Below are 8,485 nucleotides of genomic sequence, written 5' to 3'. Positions count from 1 at the left end.
TTCAGGTCTTCCCTTCAATTTATCACTTCTCTCTATGTCCCCCTTGAGCTCTGCAGTTCAGGACAATGATCAGACTCTTCTGTAAAAATATAGATATAATTTCTATAAACATATATAAACAGCTGAAAGTGAATCATTGTCACTGTAATAATGTGGTTGTTCTAAGTTAAATTCAATAAAAAGAGAAAAGCATAAAGTGAACTTAAGAGAGTGTACTTAAAACAAAAGTTTATTAACAGATAAATTAATGTTAGCTTGGTCTGCTAACATGAGTGGATGTGTTATCAGTTATCACCTGACATCTGTGACACCTCCTCCACTGATGTGGACAAATGAAGCCCTGACAAATTTTCCAGTCTCTCACATCCTGTGAAGACCATCAGGTCTTTAAGTATTAAGACTGGAATATTTTTACTGAAGTAGAGCAGAGAAAAGATTAGCAGCCAGATTAGGACTAACTATGGGAGATGAATACAGCAGTGAAATATTCTGTCATTTAACACATGACATCTCATTTGACATTTTGGACCAATCAAGCTCTTCCCGACAGGAGGAAGTACTGTTGCGGATGAGCAGGACATACTTTCTATGTGACAAACGTCTTATTTGTCTGATGTAATCATGGTGAAGCTGAAATGAAATGAGATATGAGATCACGGCATTGTTCCACTTCAATAATTCATTGACAAATCTTCAGGGATAATACAGACCACTCCCAACAGTCTGAGAGAGGTTTAAAAAAAAAAAAAAAAAAACATAACAAAATGCTTCTTTCTCATTCAAATTTGGACAGAGTCTTATGTGTTGATTCTCTATTCCACTTGATGACAAGGGGAAGTTCCACTGCCCCTCTTCACGTCCTCTTCATCACTTCTTTGAGGCCAGTGACATGCTGAAAAACAGCAGTTCATTCATCAGGTTTGTTCTTGCTACTGTAGCTTTGAGGCTTTTGTGTACATGTACTTAACCAACTACTTCTTATAGTCTGCAGTTTGAATTCATTATCAATGTTCACACCTGGACTTAGAGCTGTCCACTTAGGATCCGATCACAGAAGACGCATGTTAATGCCGGGTCTGAACAGGACCACGGTTTATCCTGAGCCACAAAATAACTTACCTCATTGCTCAAGCTATGTGTCCCACTGTGTTGTGTTGCACTACTGCCTTTCCAGCAGTCAGATCCCAACCTAGCCTGTCTGACCACAGCGTACACTGGTCTAATGATGCCTGTGAGAGGCTGAGGGGATCTTATACATACACTGACTGGACCATCTTTTTATGAACAGTAATTTTGACAGTGTATGGGATAAAATAAGGAGCTGCAGATATTTCTGGGTAGACTGTAGTTCCTTATAAATCTGTGAAATGTTTTTACAATGACAAGCCATGGTTTACAAAGGAGCTACAGTCGGTATTAATAGGAGGAAATGAGCATTTGCCAGTAAAGACAAGGATACAAGGAACCTTTGGAGGGGACTAATGCTGTACTCCTGATGGGGATAACAAGTATTTGGCCTGATTTGATGAGCATGAAATTCCCACTGAGCATGCTCGGGCTCTCTGGTCCTGTCACAGAGGAACACCAACAACACATGTTCTCCCATTACTGTCGCAGCTGACCAGGTTGGCCTTCAGGTAAGACGGCTTAGAGCAAATGAGGCAGTACTGTACTGACAGTTTCCATCCCTGCACTTTGAAAACGTGCTGATCAGCTATGTGATGGGTTTCACCGCATTTCTTCCCCCTCACTTTCTGTGATGTGGAAAACATCCCGTATTGTGCCAGTCACCACCTGTCCCACAGCTTAATAACTTAAGACCGACTGACCTCACGTCACAGGATATGCAGTGTTTTGAGTGAGTGAGTGAGTGTGTGTGTGTTTTGTGTGTGTATTGGAAACCTACTTGTCAAAAAGTGCCTGGTCTTGTAAGTTCAGGACCAGACTGTCAGCATTAAGGTACACCTTGTTCTGAGATGATGCCACCTGGAAGCAGACACAACAGTCATTATCGTCATCATCCTCATCAATAACTTTTTTTCGCTGCTCATCCTGGGATCCTGCAGCACTCACACAGAGTTTAAATCCCGTGAGTTTGATTTAAACTCGGGTTAAAATCAAAGTGGAACAGACAGACAGGAAGTCACAGGATTTAACAACAGTACTGACCGTCTTAGCGATGTTCTGTGCTGCTCTAATTCGCCTCAGCTTCAGGTAACCTGGGTTCTTAGTCACTGCTTGGCCCAACTGCCAGAAACACACACACACACACACACACACAGTTTTCATTTGGTCAAGGTATTGTTATTCATACAATACGACGTGAAATGTAACACGAGGTAAACAATGACACTGATTACTATTCACAGTGTGCAGATTTATTAAGTCCTGACAGTCAATAGTTCAGTGTCTGACTCAAGTTTACATGTAAACAGAGACTGGCAGAGCTGTTACTGTCTCCGCAGGATGACAGCTTTGAGGTGGATCACTGCTGTTTCCATCTGACGGCGAGAACCAGGTTAGCTGTCCCATCAGTCACTCACCATTTTGGCAGCCTGAGCCTCTCCCTCAGCCTGGATAATCTTCTGTCTCTGATCCTGTTTGGCTTTCTCCACATAGAACTGGGCTCTCTGGGCCTCTTGCTGGGCTAAACACACACACAGACACACATTATTACTGACAAGGTTCTTCTTAGTACAAACAATTCTTCAAAAACTTCCAACGGAAAAAAAAATAATATTTTAGAGGAAAGAAACATTTCTACAAGCAAACATTTACCCTTCTTATTGAATATTCTGACGCTGCCTGTGAACACTGACTACATGTTTCAGCCAATTAAACAGCTGCAGTGAGAAGAGCCAAACAAGCAGCAGCCAACACCATTTATGACTCAATTAACTGTCTACTGTTTTGATTACTCTGCACTCGCAAGGTGCTGTGATTATCTGCTGGCTCAATTAGACTGAAGCAACAACTGGTGTCTCAATACTGAAGCCCTGGCTCATGAAAAGCTGATCCGGGCATTAAACGTGAGCCCCTTCTAAATCTGATCTAATCAGCAGCTTTCACTTTATAAGCTGTTACATTTTCTGACATGTTTAAATGGAAGAGCCACAGAAAATAGTCGGAGATTAAAAGGGACGGTTGAGCAACATAAACACGACAGCGTTGAGTGTGGTATACTGAGCCTTACCAACTTGCTTGGCCTCCACAGCAGCGGTGTACTGGCTGCTGAAGCTCAGCTCAGTGATGGATACATCGTCAAGAATGATGTTAAAGTCTTTGGCTCTCTCAAACAGCTCCCTGCGCACCAGCAGGGACACCTAGACAACAACAGGAGACCAACACTCAACATAATATCAAACAGGTATGGACTGGGATCTGAGGCAAGTCTTGAGGCAGACTAAAGTCTAAAACACAACATGAATTCATTGAGGGGAAAAACTGATATAAAGGGGATAAAACAAATATCACAGGCCATCCTCACTGAGTGTGCAGAGGTGTTAGGCTGTGGCGACAGCAGTACCTGTGCTCTCTGTGTGATGAGCTGAGAGGCGTTGAACTTTGCCACCACAGACTTGAGGACCTCATTGACAATGGAGGGCAGGACTCTCTCATCGTAGTCCTTCCCCAGCTGCTGGTACATGGCCGGCAGGTTGGACGCCATGGGCCTGGACAAGACTCGCACCCCTATGTTCACCATCTGTAGATCTACACACACACGCACAGATATTAGAAAACCCCCCTGGAGATATTATATATTATACAGGAAGTCAAGTTATCTCTGACTGATCTCCGCCTCCTCCTGCTCTTTGTGAGCTGCAGTGTGTTACTTCTACAAAGCATGAACACAGCATCTGATATGTACTATTCTGTGGTCTGTTTCTTTGCATATTAGTGCCCTCTTCTGGTGCAAACAATGTTTACATCCATAATTTCCTTTACAAGTCATCAATGCGATCTCTGTATTATTTTTACAAATTTTACAATTTTTTTTTTTACAAATTATTTACTTAATTCAGGACTTTGAAAATCCTCTTTGGCAGCATTTACAGCTTCGAGTCTCTACAAGCTTTGCACACCTGGATTTGGGCAGTTTATCTCGTCCCACTCAAGAACAGTGAGAAACTTGTCCTGAGGTCACTCCAGTGTTGTCCTGGCTCTATGCTTTGAATCATAGTCGTGATCATAACCATCACCCCAGTCCCAGGTCACTCTGGAGCAGGTGCTCTTCAATGCAATGAACAGTATTTTACTTTTTACTTGTGTGAAACCGACTAATTTTATCCTCAATTTATCGTCAGCGGCAAGATAGAACGTCTGTGGATGTGAGACCTCTCTTGTTTCAGATAAAACATTACAGCAGTTACCATCAGTACATGCAGCTGGACAGTGTTGTCTGACTCGCAAGGAGTTAAACATCATGGCAGTGAAACTGGATCAGCAGCAACACACTATTATTAGCTGAAAGAACAGTAACACATCAACCACTTTACAAATGTGTGCAGACCACTTCACATTAACCACTTGAGGTCTCCTGCTCCTACAGCACTCACTACTTCCCAGCTCTCAGGGCCCTACCATTAGAATGAGAGCCCAGGATCAGAGCTACTCTGACCTCTGATACTCTGCAGATGATATCAACAGCTACAGGCTAACGGTGAAGTGGAGCTGCTCACTGAAATCCGGTGCTGGACTGTGCTGGACCTGGAGCTGAAGAAGTGGTGATCCATTTATGGACTTCCTCCTTGTCTCACAGGAAACATTTTAACAAACACTGACTTAAAGTTCTGGGACTTGGCTACGGTTAATATGGTATAAATACACTCACTGAGCACTTTTATAGGAACACCTGTATACTGGCTTGTGTATGTGTGTGTGTACATGTGTGTACGTGTTCAGTGTTTGTTACCTTTGCTGCCAGTCAAAGAGGAGATCTTCCTGGGCTTCGCTCTGATATCATAGATGATAGGGTACTGGAACCAAGGGATCCTACAACACAGACACTAATGTCATGGCACAGGTAGTTCTGGTAAAGTCAGGTCTAGGGGTTTACCTTCAGTCACAGAGACTGTCCATGTGGCTGGTGTTTGAATAGGAGCAGTGACTCTGCATTTAGATCTATGGGACAGGCGTCAGTAAACGGGGTCAGAGACTGTGGTCGACAGCTCACATTGAATGACTGCGATGCTCGTGAATTAGCGTGAAGGACAAACAGAAGAGTAGCTCTTCCTCAGGTGACTGAGAAGGCTTCTGCAGGATGTGATCAGACTGTGCCAACAAGACTATAACAGGGACATTGTAGTAGTAAACAAGTAAACAGCACAGGCCTGAATGCTGGACCCCTACACTGAGGGGATCTGGTGTCTCTGTTATGCTGTGGGTGGCATTTTACTGTGATGGTTTGGGTCCACTTGTCCCCTCAGAGAGAGGGGTCACTGCAAATCAATATAAAGTTGTTCTGAGAGATGACCTTTATACTGAGACCTCAGAAGAGGAGGATGGTTATTAATTGCTCATCACGCCACACCATGCTCTACTCTGCCCTCTGACTGGCTTATATTACGTAAGACTCTGACCCTCCTGAAGCTGGCAACCACTTAAAAATGGCAAATGAGAGACAACAGGCTGACCGGTATAGATACTGGAACAAATGAGTTAATCAATCAACTGATCCTACCTGAAATGCAGCCCCTCAGAGAGAACAGTGTCCATCTGCATCCCTCCAATCCTGTTGAAGATGACGGCTCTGTGACCACCTTCCACTGTTCTCACACACAAAGAACATCAGATTAATATATGTAAAACGTAACCACCGGGAAACATGCAACACAGCTTTCTGAAAAAAAAAAAACTTTGGACATGTTGCTGTTAATGACAAATTATAATAATTATATTATTAACAATATAATCAGAATTTACCTGACTGATGTAAACAAGACATTTCTAAGGGTCTCTAGACTGAAGCCTCCATGACCTGTGCCACCTCTGTCTGTCAAATACTGAGAGCTCGGTGTGAAAGCGCTGTACATGTGTGTTTACCTGTGTAGGTGGCTTCTTTAACGCCATATGCCAGAGCACCAGCTCCGAGCAGCAGCTTCAGTCCTAATCCTGCCCCTCTGCCACCAGATGAAGACATCCGGCCTGCCAGATCCCTCAGATGCTGGACAAAACGCTACAGTGCATATGTGAGTGTGTGGAAATGAGAGAGTGACAGAGAAACAATAAAATTAGATCATGTCCTTCCAGTGAATATGCAGCACTACAACGACTGGTCAGATATTTCATTAACTGATCATTTATCAAGCAAGTACATAGAAAACAATTCTAGTTCCGGTTTGCTGCTTTTCTCTGTTTCACACTGTCTGAATATGTTTGAAGATTTGAAAAAAAAAAAAAAAAAAAGAAATCTACATGTTGCTTAATAATGAGAAAAATCATTAACTGCGGCCTAACTTTAGAGATTAGGGACGTACACCTACACAAATGACTCATCACGTCAGATATCATCAACATTTCAAGATGTGAATCCATGAATGTCAAGTGAACAGTGTGTGGACTCTACTTTACTCAGTCTGTCCCTCCAGACCTCCATAACCACACGTTATTGACTCACACTATGTGTTTGTGGTATAGCTGTGTGTCATAATGGCAGGACTGTGACTTAAAACATGCCGAGTTAGTATAACATATAGCATAGTACAACATATAATCATTTAAAGCTAATAAGTACTCCAATGAACTCCCATAATATACTGTGTAAAACATCATTACGCAGTTTGAAGGACACACATCACAGGTAACGTTCAGCGCGCGGGGAGGGCAGGGGTGGATCTGGATCCCCCCGTTTCTATAAAAACGTGTTTCCTCGGTTCCTCTTATCTTTTCCTTGCGTCACGAGAAAAATAGGACGCCAGTGAATGACAAGAGGAGACATTTGAGACAAATGAGCAGCACCTATGACTGTGGAGGATTTACCGGGTCTGGACATACCTGGAAACTGACGGATCAAACTGAATGAATAAGCCAAGGCCTACACACCAGTTCCATTCAGTCTCAGTGTATACCAGGGCAAAATACTACTTTGTGAACAGTGATACGATATGACAGGTTATACGATACGACCTTGCTGATAACGACGGCTTATTCTAAAGTTTAGCCCAGACACGAGCTAGCAGAACAGTCAACTAATGCGACATGCTAACTGATGTAACCTGGCTAACGTTTTCTTTACTAACAGCTAGCTGATTCAAAATGTTAACGTTAACCCATGAACAGACCCTTTGTTACTTCAGTGGTAGATAAACACATCATGCAGCGCCGTGAGAGAAAAAAAACGCTTTAATTAAAAATAATTTAGCATCTAAAACTTACATTAGGCTCATTGCTCGCCATGCTGTTGGACGTCAGACTCCAAGGTCGCGACAACACCCCCCCTACTCGTGGACCGCAAAGTCTACTGGGACATGTAGTGGTGGTTCTTCTTCCTCTGCTAAATTTCCGGCAGACTGTACACTGAAATACACTGATACTGCCCTCCACAGACAAGGATTTGCTGTTTATCCTATATTTTCAAAAACAGGTTTGGTGAGTGATCTCTTCCCCTTTCCCCTCAGACCTACAGCATATGTGCAAGAATCCACATGAACACAGCGAACAGACCCTGCTGGGCGAGTCTGGACTGTACCTGTAATACTCTTTGTGGCTGGAGTTGAGGGATCGATCCTCTCTACCTCTCTGCTTCCTTGAGCTCCAACAGATAATGGTCTGTCTGGGGTGTAGTTTACATCCATTGCTCAACCTCTGGAATTACTTCTGTTGGGATCATCTTAATCTCCATGTCCTCTCTATACATTTTACAAACCCACACAAAGCTTGATAATTGATTAGTAGTAAATAGATAATTAGCTTATTACCCTACCATGTTGGGTCCCATCTTCCAAAACAAATTGTTTCAAGTTCTTTTACTTGAATAGTTCTACCTTCCATAAAGTCCTGTAAACAGTTGTATACCTTCCCTCCTACACCCATCATCGTTAACTCCATCAGAACTTCCTCCTTCCACATCATATCATAAACTGTCTCTACATCAGAAAACACTTAACAATCTAATTTTCCAAAGATATCAGAGGATCTATAGTTCTTCTTCCTTAAAGCCCCATTTCTAAGATGTCCTAACATGATGTAACATATTTTTTTATTCTTTCTTCCACGATTTTCCTCAACTATCTTCTATCTTATTCTTTTGTGGTTTTGGACAGTTTTTGGACAGTGCTGCTGAGTGTGTTACTGTCCTCCACAGGATGAAAAATTATACATCAGTCACAGTTCAATACTGAATAGAAACTCGTAATGTGTCAAAGCTGAATAACTGCCTTTGCAGTCAGGTGCTGGAGCTCATATTGGCCAAAGTGTTAACTGAAAAACAAGAAGTACCTAAATAATAATAATCAGAATAATAATAAAGAGAGGAGTACAATAATAA

At 42.4% G+C, this 8,485-nt stretch overlaps 1 protein-coding gene across 1 annotated transcript; it reads right to left on the bottom strand.

Moving 5' to 3' along the window:
- Nucleotides 1-211: 211 nt before the first annotated feature.
- Nucleotides 212-7,441, bottom strand: LOC121183784 (prohibitin-2-like). Its single transcript, XM_041041030.1, has 10 exons — nucleotides 7,375-7,441; nucleotides 6,043-6,175; nucleotides 5,681-5,765; nucleotides 4,913-4,992; nucleotides 3,527-3,711; nucleotides 3,194-3,323; nucleotides 2,544-2,647; nucleotides 2,170-2,247; nucleotides 1,907-1,986; nucleotides 212-892 (listed from the first exon to the last, which is right to left on the bottom strand). The coding sequence occupies exons 1-10, from the start codon at nucleotides 7,393-7,395 to the stop codon at nucleotides 868-870; spliced, it is 921 nt and encodes a 306-aa protein (XP_040896964.1). The 5' UTR covers nucleotides 7,396-7,441; the 3' UTR covers nucleotides 212-867.
- Nucleotides 7,442-8,485: the final 1,044 nt, after the last annotated feature.

This window comes from Toxotes jaculatrix, chromosome 6 (genome assembly GCF_017976425.1).
Source record: "Toxotes jaculatrix isolate fToxJac2 chromosome 6, fToxJac2.pri, whole genome shotgun sequence".
NCBI classification, from domain to species: Eukaryota; Metazoa; Chordata; class Actinopteri; family Toxotidae; genus Toxotes; species Toxotes jaculatrix.
The sequence above is the reverse complement of the archived record's forward strand: the minus strand, read 5'-3'. Positions and strand labels throughout refer to the sequence as shown.

Excerpts from the sequence above, each read along its gene's own strand:
- LOC121183784 (XM_041041030.1), bottom strand. The coding sequence starts at position 7,395 with ATGGCGAGCAATGAGCCTAAT. Across the intron at positions 4,993-5,680 it reads TCTGAGGGGCTGCATTTCAG|GATCCCTTGGTTCCAGTACC; the intron begins GTAGGATCAGTT and ends TCTGTGTTGTAG. Across the intron at positions 2,248-2,543 it reads AGGCTCAGGCTGCCAAAATG|TTGGGCCAAGCAGTGACTAA; the intron begins GTGAGTGACTGA and ends TGTTTCTGGCAG.